Source organism: Panulirus ornatus, chromosome 31, assembly GCF_036320965.1.
Source record: "Panulirus ornatus isolate Po-2019 chromosome 31, ASM3632096v1, whole genome shotgun sequence".
In the NCBI taxonomy this organism is placed as follows: domain Eukaryota; kingdom Metazoa; phylum Arthropoda; class Malacostraca; order Decapoda; family Palinuridae; genus Panulirus; species Panulirus ornatus.
This window is the reverse complement of record NC_092254.1, coordinates 4,080,047-4,101,769: the sequence shown is the minus strand read 5'-3', so window position 1 is coordinate 4,101,769 and position 21,723 is coordinate 4,080,047. Positions and strand designations below refer to the sequence as shown.

The 21,723-nt window shown below is 41.1% G+C and overlaps 1 protein-coding gene across 5 annotated transcripts in view; it reads left to right on the top strand.

Annotated features, from left to right (window-relative positions):
- LOC139758727 (uncharacterized) overlaps nucleotides 1-21,723 on the top strand; it is a 139,748-nt gene that overhangs the window by 11,638 nt on the left and 106,387 nt on the right. For 4 of the 5 annotated variants that reach the window (XM_071680430.1, XM_071680433.1, XM_071680429.1 and 1 more), the window contains exons 2-5: nucleotides 5,305-5,532; nucleotides 14,924-15,146; nucleotides 16,036-16,238; nucleotides 17,548-17,939. In XM_071680430.1, the coding sequence (XP_071536531.1) occupies nucleotides 15,025-15,146; nucleotides 16,036-16,238; nucleotides 17,548-17,939 (717 nt within the window). In that variant the 5' untranslated portion in view covers nucleotides 5,305-5,532; nucleotides 14,924-15,024. Of the gene's footprint in view, nucleotides 1-5,304; nucleotides 5,533-9,628; nucleotides 9,911-14,923; nucleotides 15,147-16,035; nucleotides 16,239-17,547; nucleotides 17,940-21,723 lie in introns of those variants that run through there. The other variant, XM_071680431.1, reaches the window with a different exon arrangement.

The following is a 21,723-nucleotide window of genomic DNA, read 5'->3' as shown; positions in this document are numbered from 1 at the left end:
ATCGATGTGGTATACTGGGGTTGACGTGCTGTCAGTGGATTGAATCAGGGCATGTGAAGCGTCTGGGGTAAAGCATGGAAAGCTGTGTAGGTATGTATATTTGCGTGTGTGGACGTATGTATATACATGTGTATGGGGGTGGGTTGGGCCATTTCTTTTGTCCATTTCCTTGCGCTCCCTCGCAAACGCGGGAGACAGCGACAAAGCAAAAAAAAAAAGAAAAAAAATCTCTCGTACCTTTCATTACTTTATCAGTCTACCTCACACCACTTATTGTCCTTAAACATTTCATTTCTAACACATCCACCCTCCTCTATACAGGCCTATCTATAGCCCATGCCTTGCACCCATATAACTATTCAAACATGCCCATTTTTGCTCTGAGATAACGTTCTGTCCTTCCACACATTCTTCATTGCTCTAAGAACCTTTGCCCCCTCCCCCACCCTGTGGTGGATGAATGGAATAAGATGATTGAGGACATGGTTGATGTAAACAGCTCACATGAATTTAAGTTATATTGGTAAAGAATGTTCAATAGATGAGGCCCCCTGAGTGTAAAACTCCCTCTCCACACTGTACAAACAGGTAATTACTCATTGGACATTACATGCCTGGAAATGATTTTGTCAACCATTGATGCTCATACAACCAACAGCACAGAACATTATTTATGTTGATTACATAATGTAAGATATATTCTGTATTTGATAGACTAGGGCAGAATGTTGAATATTTATGTTAAGGTTATGGTAACAAAATTGGCTCCTCTAGGCTGGGCTTCCTTAGGCTTAGCTCCTTTGGGCTTATTTAGCTTGTTTTTTGTTAATTTGTCTACCTTTAAGAAATCTGATTGTTCATGAATATTTTTATTTTCTATTTTTTCAAATCACAGGTGACTGTTCTTGGTTAGGTAACAATTCTTTTTCTCACAGATTCAACATTGGTGGCTGAGTATGTATATGTATTATGTCGCCAGTGCCAGTAATGCAGCAGTTTGTGTTGGGCTTTTAGAGCCACAATAGGAACGTCAAGTGGGGGGCTTTTGTGAAAGGCAGCATCTGAATAGTGCGACAAAACTCACTTATGGAGGTAGCCACGTATGCCTTGCTGTTGGCATCAGAGGTTCACTTTCCATGCTCTTGCTTACAATATTGAACTGTATTGTATTGATAGTTATTCATGAGTGTAGGTGGTGTAGCTTTCTGTGATGGTGATAATGGTACTGAAGGGTCATGCTCTTTATGTGTGTGTATATATATATATATATATATATATATATATATATATATATATATATATATATATATATATAAATATATATATATATATATATATATATATATATATATATATCTTTCTTTTAAACTATTCGCCATTTCCCGCGTTAGCGAGGTAGTGTTAAGAACAGAGGAATGGGCCTTTTTTTGGAATATCCTCACCTGGCCCCCTCTGCTCCTTCTTTTGGAAAAATTAAAAAAAAAAAAACGAGAGGGGAGGATTTCCAGCCATCCGCTCCCTCCCCTTTTAGTTGCCTTCTACGACACGCAGGGAATACGTGGGAAGTATTCTTAATCCCCTATCCCCAGGGAAATATATATATATATATATATATATATATATATATATATATATATATATATATATATATATATATATATATATATATATATATATCTTTCTTTCTTTCATACTATTCGCCATTTCCCGCAATAGCGAGGTAGCATTAAGAACAGAGGACTGGGCCTTTGAGGGAATATCCTCACCTGGCCCCCTTCTCTGTTCCTTCTTTGGGGGAGGGGGGGACAAAAAATGAGAGGGGAGGATTTCCAGCCCCTCGCTCCCTTCCCTTTCAGTCGCCTTCTACTACACGCAGGGAGTACGTGGGAAGTATTCTTTCTCCCCTATTCCCAGAAGAGGGTGTTTTGAAATGGTTTGGGCACATGGAGAGAATGAGTGAGGAAAGATTGACCAAGAGGATATATGTGTCAGAGGTGGAGGGAACGAGGAGAAGTGGGAGACCAAATTGGAGGTGGAAAGATGGAGTGAAAAAGATTTTGTGTGATCAGGGCCTGAACATGCAGGAGGGTGAAAGGAGGGCAAGGAATAGAGTGAATTGGATCGATGTGGTATACCGGGGTTGACGTGCTGTCAGTGGATTGAATCAGGGCATGTGAAGCGTCTGGGGTAAACCATGGAAAGTTGTGTGGGGCCTGGATGTGGAAAGGAAGCTGCGGTTTCAGGCATTATTGCGTGGCAGCTAGAGAGTGAACGAATGGGGCCTTTGTTGTCTTTTCCTAGTGCTACCTCGCACACATGAGGGGGGGGAGGGGGAAGGTATTCCATGTGTGGCGAGGTGGCGATGGGAGTGAATGGGGGCAGACAGTGTGAATTGTGTGCATGGGTATATATGTATGTGTCTGTGTATGTATATATATGTGTACATTGAGATGTATAGGTATGTATATTTGCGTGTGTGTACGTGTGTGTGTATACATTGTGTATGGGGGTGGGTTGGGCCATTTCTTTCGTCTGTTTCCTTGTGCTACCTCGCAAACGCGGGAGACAGCGACAAAGCAAAATAAATAAAAAAATGAAATATATATATATATATATATATATATATATTTTTTTTTTTTTTGCTTTGTCGCTGTCTCCCGCGTTTGCGAGGTAGCGCAAGGAAACAGACGAAAGAAATGGCCTAACCCACCCCCATACACATGTATATACATACACGTCCACACACGCAAATATACATACCTACACAGCTTTCCATGGTTTACCCCAGACGCTTCACATGCCCTGATTCAATCCACTGACAGCACGTCAACCCCGGTATACCACATCGATCCAATTCACTCTATTCCTTGCCCTCCTTTCACCCTCCTGCATGTTCAGGCCCCGATCACACAAAATCTTTTTCACTCCATCTTTCCACCTCCAATTTGGTCTCCCACTTCTCCTCGTTCCCTCCATGTGCCCAAACCATTTCAAAACACCCTCTTCTGCTCTCTCAACCACGCTCTTTTTATTTCCACACATCTCTCTTACCCTTACGTTACTTACTCCATCAAACCACCTCACACCACACATTGTCCTCAAACATCTCATTTCCAGCACATCCACCCTCCTGCGCACAACTCTATCCATAGCCCACGCCTCGCAACCATACAACATTGTTGGAACCACTATTCCTTCAAACATACCCATTTTTGCTTTCCGAGATAATGTTCTCGACTTCCACACATTCTTCAAGGCTCCCAGAATTTTCGCCCCCTCCCCCACCCTATGATTCACTTCCGCTTCCATGGTTCCACCCGCTGCCAGATCCACTCCCAGATATCTAAAACACTTTACTTCCTCCAGTTTTTCTCCATTCAAACTTACCTCCCAATTGACTTGACCCTCAACCCTACTGTACCTAATAACCTTGCTCTTATTCACATTTACTCTTAACTTTCTTCTTTCACACACTTTACCAAACTCAGTCACCAGCTTCTGCAGTTTCTCACATGAATCAGCCACCAGTGCTGTATCATCAGCGAACAACAACTGACTCACTTCCCAAGCTCTCTCATCCACAACAGACTTCATACTTGCCCCTCTTTCCCAAACTCTTGCATTCACCTCCTAACAACCCCATCCATAAACAAATTAAACAACCATGGAGACATCACACACCCCTGCCGCAAACCTACATTCACTGAGAACCAATCACTTTCCTCTCTTCCTACACGTACACATGCCTTACATCCTCGATAAAAACTTTTCATTGCTTCTAACAACTTGCCTCCCACACCATATATTCTTAATACCTTCCACAGAGCATCTCTATCAACTCTATCATATGCCTTCTCCAGATCCATAAATGCTACATACAAATCCATTTGCTTTTCTAAGTATTTCTCACATACATTCTTCAAAGCAAACACCTGATCCACACATCCTCTACCACTTCTGAAACCACACTGCTCTTCCCCAATCTGATGCTCTGTACATGCCTTCACCCTCTCAATCAATACCCTCCCATATAATTTACCAGGAATACTCAACAAACTTATACCTCTGTAATTTGAGCACTCACTCTTATCCCCTTTGCCTTTGTACAATGGCACTATGCACGCATTCCGCCAATCCTCAGGCACCTCACCATGAGTCATACATACATTAAATAACCTTACCAACCAGTCAATAATAGTCACCCCCTTTTTTAATAAATTCCACTGCAATACCATCCAAACCTGCTGCCTTGCCGGCTTTCATCTTCTGCAAAGCTTTTACTACCTCTTCTCTGTTTACCAAATCATTTTCCCTAACCCTCTCACTTTGCACACCACCTCGACCAAAACACCGTACGTATATACATGTGTGTGGGGGTGGGTTGGGCCATTTCTTTCGTCTGTTTCCTTGCGCTACCTCGCAAACGCAGGAGACAGCGACAAAGCAAAAAATATATATATATATATATATATATATATATATATATATATATATATATATATATATATATATATATTTATCCCTGGGGATAGGGGAGAAAGAATACTTCCCACGTATTCCCTGCGTGTCGTACAAGGCGACTAAAAGGGGAGGGAGCGGGTGGCTGGAAATCCTCCCCTTTCTTGTTTTTTTTTAATTTTTCCAAAAGAAGGAACAGAGAAGGGGGTCAGGTGAGGATTTCCCTCTAAGGCCCAGTTCTCTGTTCTTAACGCTACCTCGCTAACGCGGGAAATGGCAAATAGTATGAAAAAAAATATATATATATATATATATATATATATATATATATATTTTTTTTTTTTTTTTTCATACTATTCGCTATTTCCCGCGATAGCGAGGTAGCGTTAAGAACAGAGGACTGGGCCTTTGAGGGAATGTCCTCACCTGGACCTCTTCTCTGTTCCTTCTTTTGGGAAAAAAAAAAAAAAAAAAAAAAAAAAAAAAGAGAGGGGAGGATTTCCAGCCCCCCGCTCCCTTCCCTTTTAGTCGCCTTCTACGACACGCAGGGAATACGTGGGAAGTATTCTTTCTCCCCTATCCCCAGGGATATATATATATATATATATATATATATATATATATATATATATATATATATATATATATATATATATATATATATGTATATATATATATATGATGTGTTGAAAATCATATAGCTATTTGAAATGTTTTATGTATAGAATGTGTTGACTATCATATAGTTGTTTGAAATATTTTAATATAGGATGTGTTTACTGTTATGTAGGTGTTTGAAATCATGACTTATGAAAAATATAGTTGCTAACCACTCATACTTTGCAGATGTTAGTGTATCACATGCAGCAAGAGAACTTACAAGCATCATGGCATCCTAACTGACTGAGTGTGTGTCTCATAAAGTACAATACTAAACGCTGGGCCTCTAAGGAGGCGTAGGTCAGCTGTTCCTCTCTTTGTGTGTAACCGTGCAACAATGGACATAACTGAGGTCAGACCTGTGTGTGCCTCAGTCACATCGTGATCGGTCAACTGGACATCCTGCAGAGCCTTGTGAGTTTCTCACTAATCCCAAATTCCTCCTCAGATAGAATCCTTCCCACCTTTTCACATCCATACCATATGTCTAATCTCTCTGTTTTTGCACTTCTACTGCCTTCCACATTCATAACCTAATGTTTCATATCTTTCTTCTCTACATTGGTAGCTCTTCCACATTTCATGCTTACTGTGTCTGAGATATCATCCCCTTTATGGTTTCAGTGCAGAAAGTTCTTACATTTCTCAGTTGCATGACCATTACAATAGTATTGTTGAAGTTCTTGAAAACAAAGAAAATGCTGACATGATTTGCACAGTTTGCAAAAGTTTTTAACAGCTGTAACCTTGGTATCATAGCACTTGAAATGCAAATGATGGGAATAACTGGAAAAATTAGCAATGACTGTACAACTTTTTAACTAATTGATTACATCATATAATTGTAAACTATGCCATCTTTAGTATGTCCACAGTAAAAAGCCCAGTCTCTCAAGGAACTATACTTGCACCCCTGTAGTTCCTCATTTTTATATCTGACACTGACACAAACATGAGCCACAGCTTCATATGATTCTCTGAAAGTGATACAAGAATACATATGAAAATCACATCAGTAGAGGATGCTGAAAGGTTGCAGAGAGACATGAATTGAATCTTTAAGTGGGCATCTGAAGACAACATGCTTTTCTGGTATGAGGAAATTGAAGAAATCAAAAGCCACAAAGAATACTGGACAAACTCTGACACTATCATAGATTGTTGAGCTATTAGAAAGACCTTGGAGTAATAAAATCTAATGAATTAACCTTCAACAAACACAACAAAACCTTGGTTGCTTCATGCAAAAAATTTGCAGGTTGGAGCCTGTGGACCCTCAGGACAAGGGAAGAAAAAAAATGATATTAATTAAGGTGCTAATTCTTTCACAAACAGAAGACCTCTGAAGACTTTACAAGGTCACCAGGTAAGGTAGAGATAAAGGTAGACTGAGGTAGACACAGGTAGGTAGGTAGAGGTGAAGTTAGACTGTCACCATACAGATAGGGAGGTAAAGGTGAAGTTAGACTTTAGTCATGCAAGTAGGTAGGTAGAGGTGAAGTTAGACTGTAGTCATACAGATATGTAGGTAGAGGTGAAGTTAGACTGTAGTCATACAGATGTGTAGGTTGAGGTGAAGTTAGACTGTAGTCATACAAGTAGGTAGCTAGAGATGAAGTTAGACTGTAGTCATACAGGTGGTTAGGTAGAGGTGAAGTTAGACTGTAGTCTTACAAGTGGGTAGGTAGAGGTGAGGTTAGACTTTACTCATACAAGTGAGTAGGTGGAGGTGAAGTTAGACTGTAGTCATACAAGTGGGTAGGTAGAGGTGAAGTTAGACTGTAGTCATACAAGTGGATAGGTAGAGGATGAAGGTGGACTGTGAGGCAGTCACCCAGATGGATAGGTAGATTGTGAGGCAGACAAATAGATGGGTAGGTAGAGGTGATTGTAGACATACAGGTAAGTAGACTGGGAGGTAGTCATACTGTTAGATAGGTAGAGATGAAGGTAGACTGAGGTAGACATGCAGATAGTAAAGTAGAGGTGAAGTTTGACATGTAAGGAGTGATTAAAGGTAGACATGTAGGTAGGTGAAGGTAGACTGAGGTAGACATGCAGATAGTAAAGTAGAGGTAAAGTTTGACATGTAAGGAGTGATTAAAGGTAGACATGTAGGTAGGTAGGTAGGTAGGTAGAGGTGAAGGTTGACTGAGGTAGTAATGCAGATAGGTTGGTAAAGGTGAAGGTTGACTGAGGTAGACTTACAGGTACGTAGTAAGAGATGAAGGTAGACACAGGTAGTCATGTAGAGTGAAGGTTGGCTAAGGTAGAGATGAAGGTAGACTATGAGGTAGATATATATGTGGTTAGGTTAAGGTTTACTAAGGCAGTCATACAGGTAAGCAGGTAGAAGTGAAGGTAGAGTAAGGTATACATGCAGGCTAGTAAGTTGGTGTGAAGGTGTGCTGTGGTATTTATAGAGATTGGGTAAGTAAAGATGAAGGTAGACTGCGGTAGTCATACAGAATAAGTAGGTAGAGGTGAAGGTAGATTGAGGTAGTTATACAGGTTGGGTTGATAAAGGTGAAGGTAGACCATGAGGTAGACATATGGTTGGATAGGTAGTGATGAAGAAAGGCAATGAGGTAGACACATGAGCAAGCAGATATGAAGATAGACTGAGATAGTCATACAGGTAGGGAGGTAAAGGTGAAGGTAAACTTTGAGATAGGCATATGGGTGGGTAAATAGTGGTGAATGTAGACTGAGGTAGGTGGTTCACAGGAAGGCAGATAGAGGTGAAGGTAGATTTTGAGGTAAACATACAGATATGTGGGTGGAGGTGATGTTTGACTTAAGTTCTCTCACAGGTAGGCAGATGAACGTGAAGGTAGAGTTTGAGGTAAATATACAGATAGATGGGTAGAGAGGTGAAGGTAGAGTGAGGTAGTTAATCAGTTTGGGAGGTAGAAGTGAAGGTAGACTGAGGTAGTCTCTTCAGTAGGTCAGATAGAGGTGAAGGTAAACTTTGAATTACACATTCAGATAGGTAGGTGAAGGTGAGGGTAGACTGAGGTAGTCTCATGGGTAGGTCAGATAGAGGTGAAGGTAGATTCTGTGTTACAAATACAGGTAGGTGGGTATAATTGAAGGTAAACTGAGGTAGTCACACAGGTTGGTAGGTAGAGATGAGGGTAGCATACAGGTTGATAGGTGGAGGTGAAGGTAGACTAAGGTAGTCATGTGGGTAGGCAGGTAGAGATGAAGGTAGACTTTAACATAGATATGGGTTAAGAGATAGTGATAAAAGGGGGTAGGTAAGAAGGTTAATAGGGATGATTATTGAATGAGAATTCATATAGGTGAAGAGATAGGCATATGGGCAGGGAAGTAGATAGGCAGGAATGCAGGTAGGGAATCAGGGGAAAAAGGGAGGCAAAGAAGGTGAGATGGGGGGGGGGTTTAGAGGCAGGTAGGGAGCAACAGATGATGCTATTGTTACAAGTTAATAACAGGTAACCATGGGTAGGCTTTTGCCGGTGTTTACATATTTTGGATCTTTTATGTTGTCCAGTGGGCTAGGACCCTCCAGATATCTTGGGTTCATAGTGTGTTCATTAACTGTTACAGACCCATTGTGAAGTAAAGAGTCTTACTTTCTACCCCAAATATGGTTATAGTGGCCTCTCAGCCAGGCAGGCTAGTTATGTGGTGTGTGTATGTGTGTGTGTTACTTTGACAGGTGCACTGTGTGTGTTTGGCATATTCTGACTACTATTTGCAGGTAGGATCATAGGACCATTTAAAGGTATGATAAAGTTAAATATTTTTGTCATCTCTTGTGGTTTTGCCATATTAAGTACTGCTTATATTTAAGGAATATTATTATCCTTTGTGATGTAGGAGTGTTTGGAACTGGCAGAATATAGTGATTAGTGGAGGAACTTATGGTATTACAAATTATTGGCAGAAGTTTGTGTGGTATTGGAAGCATATTTGGTTTGTTATATTGAGAAGTTTTGAAGTTGAGAATTTCAAAATGGTGCAGTGGCCTCAGGCAGGGGATAACCTCCTGATATAGAACTTAATCTTACATACTCAGTCATACTCTCTTGCCACTCAAACAGCTGTACCCCCCCCCCCCCCCCCCAAACACACGCACACACACAAAACCCACTACCCCCCACCCCTCCCCACCTCACAACCCCCAATACCATCTTCATACTGACATGTCTATATATATAGATACGGTATTTTTCCCCAAGATTTTTTTTTTTTTTTGAGAATGTGTTACTTTCAGTTTGGGAAACTTTGATTAAACATATAAGTAGATGAAAGCAATTTTGTACATTATCAGAAATATTTAATGCTGAATAGTTGGCAATCCTGGGATCGATATGCCATATGTCCGGTGATGGCTGGGAGGAAGTTGGTGCGAGGAAGCTGGGGGGGGTGGGGGTTAGACGCGCTCTGACCACCGCTGATACGGTCCGCATCGATCGGGGGTTTACATGCGCACTTAGAGTCGGGGGGATTGGGAGGAGAGGCAAGGAAAAAGCGTTTGTTGTTGTTAGGAGGAGGAGGGGATGGGGGGAGAGGGCTGGGCCGCTGCTCCCCTCGGCTGGGCGTCCACAGTGCTAGGGTGACGCACACAAGTGACGCACATAAGGTGTCCCCAGACTAGGCCCGATCTCTTACGTGTGGGAGTGTAGTAAATAAGAGGATCTGGTTGGAGGAGTTGGGCCTGTAGCCAGCCTGGCAAATCACATCACCCTTCCTGCCCACTGAGTTGGACATTGTTATTGTGTAGGCCCAGCCACGCCCGACCATCGCAGCTGCTCTATGATGGGTAAGGGGATGGGTTAAACATTGTTCCTCCCATTCCGCTGTAACTGCTTAGCGTCGCTCTGTTGGTCATCGATCGCTGAGTTGTTGCGGAATGGCCGAACTCGCCATGCTTGGGTGATTTCTAGTGATAATTATTATTATCATTGCTATTATTATTATTGTTGTTATTATTATTTTTTTTCTTAAATCTTACTGCTTAAGGATTGAAAGTAAAACTTGGTATTACAGGTGAGAACAATCAAGTACTGGCACCAATAGTTGTTTGTGATAGTTTACAAAGAATGTGTATATAAGAAATGTACCTCATCACTGAGACTGGTTATTTAAAGTAAACTATGTTGTGTGATGATGCTTGTAGATGATTTACTTTAGGTACTAAAATGACATATAAGTGACACCAAATATTTAAGTGAATGCATCATTTAGTATTTAAGTTACACATTAAAGTTTATTTGGGTATTCTTTGTTTGGCAACATAACACTCAAAGATTGAACCAGCAGATTCTCTGTATACTATTTGCTCACCTGTTATAGCTGCTTCAAGATGATACTGAATGAGTAGTGTGTATATGCATAGGTTTGCAGCTCTCCTAACATATTGTATTATCAAGGGACTTTAATTGCTTTTTGAAAGATCTCTTCAAATGCCAAGTGCTTATTGCCATATTGTTATATAGCAATATTAAATTAGTGAAGGTTAGAGGTGTAGGTATGGAAGTAAAGAGAGGATTTTTTGACAGCTTAATTTTCCTGACCCTGACTTATGCAGCCAAAACATGGACATGGAATCAGTGATTGAGGTCAAGAATCCAGGCTGTGGAAAGGAGCTATTTTAGAGGAGGATTTGGTATGACTGGATGGAATGAAGAAAGAAATGAAAGATTTGATGTGGCAGGAATGCTAAGTGAATGAATTGTGGGATGGTAGCATAGGTGAAACGTAATAATTTGATGTGTTGAGCATGTGGGAAGAATGCAAGATGGTGAGTTTAGAGAGAGATTGTGTGACAGTATGATTAAAGGGCTTGCTGTGAGAAGACCACCAGTGATGTGAGGAAATAGAGTGGAAGAGTAATGGAAGGAGAGAAATGATGGAAGAATGCATGGAATGTAATGTGCAAAGGAAGCATGTATGGAAAGGGATAAATGGAGACTCCTTTGCTGTGGCCACCCCCTGGATGGGAGTTCCCAGAGGGAATGGGCATATAAATAGATAGTTGGGAGCATTGAAGAATGTGTTTAAGGTGAGAACGTTATCTCTGAGAGCAAAAATGGGTATGTTTGAAGGAATAGTGGTTCCATCAATGTTGAATGGTTGCGAGGCAAGGGCTATATGCAGGGTTGTGTGGAGGAGTGTGGATGTGTTGGAAATGAAATGTTTGAGGACAACATGTGGTGTGAGGGGGTTTGATCAAGTAAGTAATGAAAGGGTAAGAGAGATGTGTGGTAATAAAAAGAGTGTGGTTGAGAGAGCAGAAGAGGGTGTGTTGAAATGGTTTGGTCACATGGATAGAATGAGTGAGGAAAGATTGACAAAGAGGGTATATGTGTCAAAGGTAGAGAGAACAAGGAGAAGTGGGAGACCAAATTGGAGGTGGAAAGATGGAGTGAAAAAGATTTTGAGTGATCGGGGCCTGAACATGCAGGGGGGTGAAAGGCGTGTAAGGAATAGAGTGAATTGGAACGATGTGGTATACCGGGGCCGATGTGCCGTCAATGGATTGAACCAGGGCATGTGAAGCATCTGGGGTAAACCATGGAAAGTTCTATGGGGCCTGGATGTGGAAAGGGAGCTGTGGTTTTGGTGCATTATTACATGACAGCTAGAGACTGAGTGTGAATGAATGGGGCCTTTTTTGTCTTTTCCTAGCACTGCCTCGCACACATGAGGGGAGAGGGGGTTGTTATTACATGAGAGGCGAGGTGGCGATTTTTTTTATTTTTATTTTTATTATACTTTGTCGCTGTCTCCCGCGTTTGCGAGGTAGCGCAAGGAAACAGACGAAAGAAATGGCCCAACCCCCCCCCATACACATGTATATACATACATCCACACACGCAAATATACATACCTGCACAGCTTTCCATGGTTTACCCCAGACGCTTCACATGCCTTGATTCAATCCACTGACAGCACGTCAACCCCGGTATACCACATCGCTCCAATTCACTCTATTCCTTGCCCTCCTTTCACCCTCCTGCATGTTCAGGCCCCGATCACACAAAATCTTTTTCACTCCATCTTTCCACCTCCAATTTGGTCTCCCTCTTCTCCTCGTTCCCTCCACCTCCGACACATATATCCTCTTGGTCAATCTTTCCTCACTCATTCTCTCCATGTGCCCAAACCACTTCAAAACACCCTCTTCTGCTCTCTCAACCACGCTCTTTTTATTTCCACACATCTCTCTTACCCTTACGTTACTCACTCGATCAAACCACCTCACACCACACATTGTCCTCAAACATCTCATTTCCAGCACATCCATCCTCCTGCGCACAACTCTATCCATAGCCCACGCCTCGCAACCATACAACATTGTTGGAACCACTATTCCTTCAAACATAGCCATTTTTGCTTTCCGAGATAATGTTCTCGACTTCCACACATTCTTCAAGGCCCCCAGAATTTTCGCCCCCTCCCCCACCCTATGATCCACTTCCGCTTCCATGGTGGCGATGGGAGGTGGCGATGGGAATGAATAAAGGTAGACAGTATGAATTATGTACATGTGTATATATGTATATGTCTGTGTGTGTATATATATGCATACGTTAAGATGTCTAGGTATGTATATTTGCATGTGTGGATGTGTATGTGGTTGGGTTGGGCCATTCTTTCGTCTGTTTCCTTGCGTTACCTCGCTAACGCAGGAGACAGCGACAAAGCAAAACAAATATAAATAAAATGTGTGGAAGTCGAGAACATTATCCTGGAAAGCAAAAATGGGTATGTTTGAAGGAATAGTAGTTCCAACAATGTTGTATGGTTGCGAGGCGTGGGCTATGGATAGAGTTGTGCGCAGGAGGATGGATGTGCTGGAAATGAGATGTTTGAGGACAATGTGTGGTGTGAGGTGGTTTGATCGAGTAAGTAACGTAAGGGTAAGAGAGATGTGTGGAAATAAAAAGAGCGTGGTTGAGAGAGCAGAAGAGGGTGTTTTGAAATGGTTTGGGCACATGGAGAGAATGAGTGAGGAAAGATTGACCAAGAGGATATATGTGTCGGAGGTGAAGGGAACGAGGAGAAGAGGGAGACCAAATTGGAGGTGGAAAGATGGAGTGAAAAGGATTTTGTGTGATCGGGGCCTGAACATGCAGGAGGGTGAAAGGAGGGCAAGGAATAGAGTGAATTGGAGCGATGTGGTATACAGGGGTTGACGTGCTGTCAGTGGATTGAATCAAGGCATGTGAAGCGTCTGGGGTAAACCATGGAAAGCTGTGTAGGTATGTATATTTGCGTGTGTGGACGTGTGTATGTACATGTGTATGGGGGGGGTTGGGCCATTTCTTTCGTCTGTTTCCTTGCGCTACCTCGCAAACGCGGGAGACAGCGACAAAGTATAAAAAAAAAAAAAAAAAAAAAATGTCTGTGTATGTATATGTTGAAATGTATATGTATGTATATGTGCATGTGTGGGTGTTTATGTATATACATGTGTATGTGGGTGGGTTTGGCCATTTCTCGTCTGTTTCCTTGTGCTACCTTGCTATTGCGAGAGATGGCAGTTAAGTATAATAAATAAATGAATAAATAACATTTCATGGGTGTTCAGTTTATTTATGGATCAAGTATGGAGGGAGGCATATGTGAGAGTTTTGGAGAGAGTGAGTATGCAGTCTGCGGGGATGAGAGGGTCTGGGAAGTGAGTCAGTTGTTGCTTGCCGATGATACAGCACTGGTGGTAGATTCGAGTGAGAAGTGAAGTGTTTTAAATATTTGGGAGTGGACATGGCAGCGAATGGAATCATGAATGCATAAGTTAAGTCATAGGCTGGGGGAAGGGATCACTTAAGAATGTTTGGAACGAGAGAATATTATCTGGAAAGCCAAAAAATGGGTATGTTTGAGGGAATAGTAGCCCAGTGATGTTAAATGGATGCAAGGAATGGGCTATAGATAGGGTTGTGTAGAGGAGGATGGATGTGTTGGAAAGTAAATGATTGAGGACTATATGTAGTATGAGGAGGTTTATCGGGTAAGTATTGTAAGGGTAAGAGATGTGTGGTAATCAAAAGAATGTGGTTAGAGAGCAGAAGAGGTTGTGCAGCATTGGTTTGGACATTTGAATGAGGAGATGTTGAGAAAGAGGATGTATGTTTCAGAAGTGGGGAGAACAAAGAGAATTGGGAAGCAATTGAAGATGGAATGATGTCGTGATAAAGGTTTTGAGTGATCATGGCCTGAACATTCATTAGGTTGAAAGGCATGCACGGGATACAGTTAAGTGAATGATGTGGTACACTGGGGTCGACATGCTGTCAGTGGGCTGAACCAGAGCATAAGAAGCATCTGGCATAAACTGTGAAAAGGTGTGCAGGGCCTGGATGTTAATAAGGAGCAGTAGTTTGGTGCATTACACATGACAGCTAGAGAATGGATGAGAGTGGATGGGACCTTTCTTTGTCTCTTCTTGGTGCTACCTCTGATGTGAGAAATGCCCATCAAGTATGAAAAAAAATATGTATATTTATGGGTTTACTGATGCGTGGCTACCCAAGCTCTCATTTGTCCTTGTATTTGTCCAGTATTTTCTGTTCTGAGAAAATGCTGTGCTAAGTGGTGGTACATTAAGCAAACAGTTTCTCCTAAGAAATTTAACAGATGAGATTTGTTTCAGGCTCATTTTTTGCATCCCCCATATTACTGAAAAATGGACAAATAGAATTGATATTAGCTTGATTAGGAATTATTTTGATTTTGAACTGATATCATTGAGACTTTTGAAAGCCATTTTATAACTTGGTATGCATATGAACTTTTAATGCAAAGTTGAATACATTTTTCTCCTCAGGTTTGAGGCGTCGGGATGGTGTGTTGGCGGTGTGAAGCGAGACAGTGCAGCGGCAGCAGCAGCAGCGGCAGCAGCGGCACAAGCACCAAGGTGTTGGCCAGATGAGCAGCACTGTGGCCGAAACCTCCCCAGGAGTCCAGCCTGGGGGGCAGGCTGGGGATCCTTCCACTGCCCCCCAAACATCGGCCTGTTCCTCTCACCACACTCCCCAGACACAGCACAGGTAGTCTGAGCCTAAACATTAGTCTGTTCATCTCACTACACCCCCCCAGACAACACGTGTAGTCATAGTCGAGACATCAGCTTGATCCTCTAACTACACCTCCCAGATACAGCATGGGTAGTTGTAGTCTAAACATGAGCCTGTTCCTCTCACCACACCTCCCAAACAATTCTTCACCTTTGCCCTTGAACTATTGTTTGACTCAAAACCAAAGCGTCCAGGTTCATTTCCTGAAACATACTACATATCTTTCTTCTCATCTTAGTTACATCCGCACACATTTAGATACCCAATCCTAAGTGAATGAGGGGATGAGCAAACCTCATATAGCAGTTTCTTATGTCCTTCATAAATTGAAATACACGAAAGGGAAAGTTTCTAGCCCCCATTCTCCTGCCTCTCTTACTTCCCTTCAGTGACATGCAGGGCATACCGTGGTAGAATTCTTTTTTCCATACCCTTTTGACTGAGATTGTGTTTTGTGATGCATTTGAGTATATGTTCATGTTGTTAGAGTTATTGTTTAGTGGTTTGATCCTATGTATGTGAAAAATTTTAAAGAGACTGTCTAGTCATATGAATGAGTATATGTTCACATTTAATAGACAGTTTTTTCTAGTTTGATCCAGCTTTTGCTAAAGTTTGTAAAGTGATTGTTAAGTGATATGATTGAATATATGATCGCATTTATAAAGCATTTACTTTTTATTTAGTTCAGCATATGCTTGCTTATACAAAACGATTATTTTATGGCTTGATGTAGCACACAGTTCCAGGTTTTATGGTTAATTTAGTGTATGCCTGCTTTTGTAAAATGAAAGTTTTATGGTTTGATTTAGTGTACTCTCTTTTATAAAGCTGTATCATAATTTTTTTTCTCTTGTGACAGTGATGGGGATGATGTGGGTGGAGATGAGAGCTGCAGGAGGCCGGATGCACGGCCACCTGTTCTGGGTGGGGAAGACATCCCAGGAACTCACTGCCATCACCCACAGTCTGGGGAATGGGGAAAGGATGCCCATGGAGAATGGGAAAAGTCACCCCTCTGTCTTTCACCTCATGCCTCGCATCACCTCTATGCTCATTTTCAAGGTGACACTGATGTAATCAATTTTTTGTCTGAAAGTATTTTCTTTACTTAGAATTTACAAATCTTTGATAAGGTAGTGTAGCGACAAAGTAGGTTATGGTACTATGTGTTGTTTGTGCTATTTTGATATGGTAGGTTTGAAACTGTCATGTTTTTATAGGTTAATGTAGCAGGATTAATAATGGGTTGTGTGTGTGTGGTTTGGTATGGTAGGATAAATAGTGTCATAAATACTGTTTGGTATGGTAAGTTTGATGCTGTGTCAGGACTGCAGTTTGGTATAGCAGGTTAGATAAAGTTTCATATATGCTGCTTGGTATGATGAGGTTGATACTGTGTCAGGGGTGCAGTTTGGTATGGTGAGTTAGGTAAAGTTTCATATGTGCAGTTTGGTATGGTAGGTTAGATAAAGTGTCATTTTGTGCAGTTTAGTATGATAGGGCATATAAAAAGAGTGTGACTGAGAGAGCAGAAGAGGGTGTGTTGAAATGGTTTGGACATATGGAGAGAATGAGTGAGGATAGGTTGACAGATAGGATATGTGTTAGAGGTGTAAGGAACATGGAGAAGCAGGAGACCAAGTTGGAGCTGGAATGATGGAATGAAAAAGATTTTGAGTGATCGGGACCTGAACATGCAGGAGGGTAAGAGGCATGCAGAGATATTATAGAGTGAATTGGAATGATGTGGTATACCAGGACAACATGCTGTCATTGGAGTGAACCAGGGCATGTGAAATGTCTGGGGTAAACCATGGAGGGGCCTGTGGGGCCTGGATGTGTGTAGAGAGTTGTGGTTTTGGTGCACTACACCTTTTCTGTTTTTTCACCAAACCAGTTGCCACAATTCTCTTGCTCCTACTTACCTTCATGGCAAAAACATCTTTCATCTGGCACCATATCTTTTAATGCTTTCAACAGTCCGTCGAAATACTCACACCATCTCCTCTTCACCTTGTGTTTACCTTTTACCAATTCACTTATGCTTCCCTCACTAATGCCCTTTATGATTTAACCTGGCCCTTAACTTGAAGAAGAAATGAAACATAATTTAGATATTTTTGATATATTCCAAAATATTTCCATCTGTTCTTATTTCATTTTCTGTACTTATGCTGCATTTCAGGTCTCATAAGTGATTCATCCTCTCCTTCTGCCAAGATTTGGATGTAGGACCAGCCTTCTCATAGAAATTAATGTTTGATTACTGTATTAGACTGATCTCTTTAAGACCATTTTGTGCCTGCTGCTTAAAGATTTACATGACTCCCAATTGATAAAGAATTAAAATATTATGTATTTATTGCTGCAGGTGAGGGTGGAGGGGATGGTCCAGCAGTAGGTGCAGGATCGGCAGATGTGGGGTCTCCTTGCTTTGTTGGTGGTGAGGGTGGGTCCACCCCACCTGCTGTTCGCTGGTCCCAGTCTCTCCTCCATTTGCTAGATGATCCCCAGGGAGTACAACTATTCCAGGAGTATCTCAAAGAGGAATGTGGCACGTTTGAGTCACTTAATTTTTGGTTCGCCTGTAATGGACTCAGGAAATCTGACCGCCAGGACCCATCACAGCTTGTCACAATAATATGGAAGCGATTCATCAGGAACTATGCTGTACGGGTCACGGAGAAGACATACAAATTGGTTAATGATCGCATTAATGCAAGGAGTATTGACCGTAATATTTTTGATGCTGCACAGAGAGAGGTAAGTGCTGCTTTTCTATTTGTGTATTATGGGACACCTTGGCCTGTAATTTCAATCTACATTGTGCAATATGGTATAATGGTATAGTAGATTGTTTTTACTACTTATTGTTTATTGTTGAGATTTAAATGTGACTGTCATTTTGCAGTGAATAGTTTTTTAAGGTGTTACTCGACTCTGCTAGCTTGTAGTTTTACAGTTGATGAAAAGTCACCTTTGGCAGTGTAAATTGGATTACAATCTTTTCAAAGAACTCCTCACTCCAGAGGTTTAGATAGTTAGTAATTGTTAGGTAGTCGGTGACCAGGGAAGTATATTATTGATATTTCCCACCTTGATAACAAGTGGGTTAGTAATGGCTGCATAGTGAGCCAGCACTTGAGTGATTCTATGGTTGTCAAGATGCACTCCTCTGTCCCAGGTAACTGTCTTTTCTTTCTGCATCACCCACATGTGGACTGCTGACATTTTGTCCATGGACATACAATCTCTCCTTTTCGCTCATAGCACTTGACAAGACTTAACTCATACCACTCATTCTTCATCTAGATTTTCCTGTGGTGAGTGCTATGTGCTAGGTCTGCCTTTTGGCAAAATAGTTGGAGCAATAGATAGAAGTGGTAGGTAGGAACATTAGATAGGATCGTTAGGTAGTAGTTGGTATGAACACTTAGATGTGAGCATTAGATGGTAGCAGTAGGCTAAGAAGTGGTAATTAAGTTCTCTAGTTATGGAGACTCATTTGCCATGGCCACCATCTAGAGGGGAGTATCCGGAGGGAACAGGCATCAGAGATATAGATAGATAGTAGGTTTGAACACTAGGTAGAAGTTGTTGGTAGGAACATCAGGTAGGAGCCTCTGGAAACACTATGATAGAATTACCCTCTGCCAGTGGCCTGTTAAGGGTGAGGTGCTAAAAGGCTAAGAAGTGGCACAAGTTTACCAAATGTGGAGAATCTTTTACTATGGTGACCCCCTTGAGGGAATTTTCTAAGGGAACAGGCATCATATAGATAGATAGATAGATAGATAGATAGATAGATAGACAGATAGATAGATAGATAGAAAGAGTTCATTCTTTTCCTGCTACTGATTGTGTTGTAACCTTGAGAATGTAGGAGCCCCTTTACAGGGGATCTTTATGTTTTGTGATTATAATAAGATAATTTTTGTATTACGTCCTCCATCATAGGTGAGTCACTCTGGTGCTTATTACAAATACTTCTGTGATTTTCTAAGTAGCACACCTATCATCATTAATGTCAGTTGAGAATTTATGGCCGGCTTTAAGTCAGTAGCTTCTCAATAATCATATTTAGTGGTTGGGGAGACTTTGCAGACATTTTTTATATCTTTAGAATTTCAGCCTCCTCACCCTTGCTTTGACAAGTCTAATGACACCCCTATTCACAGCCATAATATTCTGTCTGTAATTAAGAGTTCTTTAATTTCTTAAAAGCTTGCCAAAACACTTGGGTCCATATCACTTGTTTAGTCCTGAGAACTGGCTTCTTATGTGCCCAGACCATAAGCTGTCCCATCTAATGCTTGGCAGTTCAGTGTCACTTGATTATTATGTGGGAAGCCATTATGGTGTGTGTTTCTTTTTCCTGTGCTGCTAAACTTTGGAATGACTTACCTTTTCAGTTTAACATGCCTCCATGTAAAAAGTAGGATTTCCTTATCCTCCAAAACTCCAAAATTATGTTTCCTTTTCTTTTTTCTTTGTCTTTTTAGCCCTTGATTTTATATTTCATGTAAACCTTGGTTTTGAAGAGGACTTTTCTCTGTGACTAGGGCCTTGGTCATGAAAAATTCATCTTACATGTTTGCTTTGCTTGTCATATGTCCATTTATACAAGTACCATTCAGATATATGTTTATTCTACCATTCCATTGAGTCTACAGACATATTTTTTTCTGCGTTTGTCATTGAACTTGATGAAAGGTAGTATAGACCATATGAAGTGGAAAATCAGATATCCTAACTTATTACTAAGAGCTTGCAAATTACAAGTTGGTTTTTGATTTATCCATTACTACAAGTATGATGAGATGAATTAACCATTAAGTGGCTGCTTAGATTGAGTTTGTTGAAGCCTTTGATGATTTTGAATAACTGTATTGGATCACTCTTACCCTTCTCTTATGTAAGTATGGTGACCAAAATTAGACACAGTATTCAAGATGGGGATGCACAAATGAATTGTAAAGAATGAAGGTTATTTCCTTCAGTTCAAAAGCCTTACCTTTATATTGCTTTGGTGCACTGTATCACCATAAGTATTATACCCAAGTCTTTTTTCTCATTTACCGTTTCTAGTGCAACAGAATCCATACTTTAGGCTGCCTTCTTGTTTTTACAGCTGAAATGTAAAACTTTGCACTTTTGATATTAGAACACATTTGGCACGTAATAGCTCAGTCCATTAAACCAGAGTACTTGTATGAGTTTGTTTGTATTAATAATTTCTGTAAATACCCATGATTTTTAATTCATTTATAAGGGAAGAACATATTAAAGAGAAATGTGGTGAAGAAATATATGAAAGACACAATCTGCCATGTTTTTCACCAAATAGAACTCCAGTATAACACATGAAATTACCCAGCACTCAAGCATTCATACTTTTGTAGCATTTTATTTCTCCCATACATTATCATTATTATTTTTCTTTTTATGTGAATTATTATGAATTATTGAGTTAGTTAAAGTAACTACCGATATGTGTTGTGTATTTTTTTTCATAATTGATCACTGTTTCCCCACATCAGCGAGATAGCACCAAGAATAGATGAAGAAAGGCTACATCTTCTTACATCCATTCTCTAGCTATTGTGTGTAATGCTCCTAAACCTCAGCTCCCTATCCACAACCAAGCCTCACAGGCCTTCCCTTGGGTTACCTCGGATGCTTTGAATGCTCTGGTTCAGTCCATTGACAGCACATAAACCCCCTGTATATCACATCATTTTTATCGAGGATGTAAGGCATGTGTACGTGTAGGAAGAGAGGAAAGTGATTGGTTCTCAGTGAATGTAGGTTTGCGGCAGGGGTGTGTGATGTCTCCATGGTTGTTTACTTTGTTTATGGATGGGGTTGTTAGGGAGGTGAATGCAAGAGTTTTGGAAAGAGGGGCAAGGATGAAGTCTGTTGGGGATGAGAGAGCTTGGGAAGTGAGTCAGTTGTTGTTCGCTGATGATACTGCGCTGGTGGCTGATTCATGTGAGAAACTGCAGAAGCTGGTGACTGAGTTTGGTAAAGTGTGTGAAAGAAGAAAGTTAAGAGTAAATGTGAATAAGAGCAAGGTTATTAGGTACAGTAGGGTTGAGGGTCAAGTCAATTGGGAGGTGAGTTTGAATGGAGAAAAACTGGAGGAAGTGAAGTGTTTTAGATATCTGGGAGTGGATCTGTCAGCGGATGGAAACATGGAAGCGGAAGTGGATCATAGGGTGGGGGAGGGGGCGAAAATTCTGGGAGCCTTGAAGAATGTGTGGAAGTCGAGAACATTATCTCGGAAAGCAAAAATGGGCATGTTTGAAGGAATAGTGGTTCCAACAATGTTGTATGGTTGCGAGGCGTGGACTATGGATAGAGTTGTGTGCAGGAGGATGGATGTGCTGGAAATGAGATGTTTGAGGACAATGTGTGGTGTGAGGTGGTTTGATCGAGTAAGTAACGTAAGGGTAAGAGAGATGTGTGGAAATAAAAAGAGCGTGGTTGAGAGAGCAGAAGAGGGTGTTTTGAAATGGTTTGGTCACATGGAGAGAATGAGTGAGGA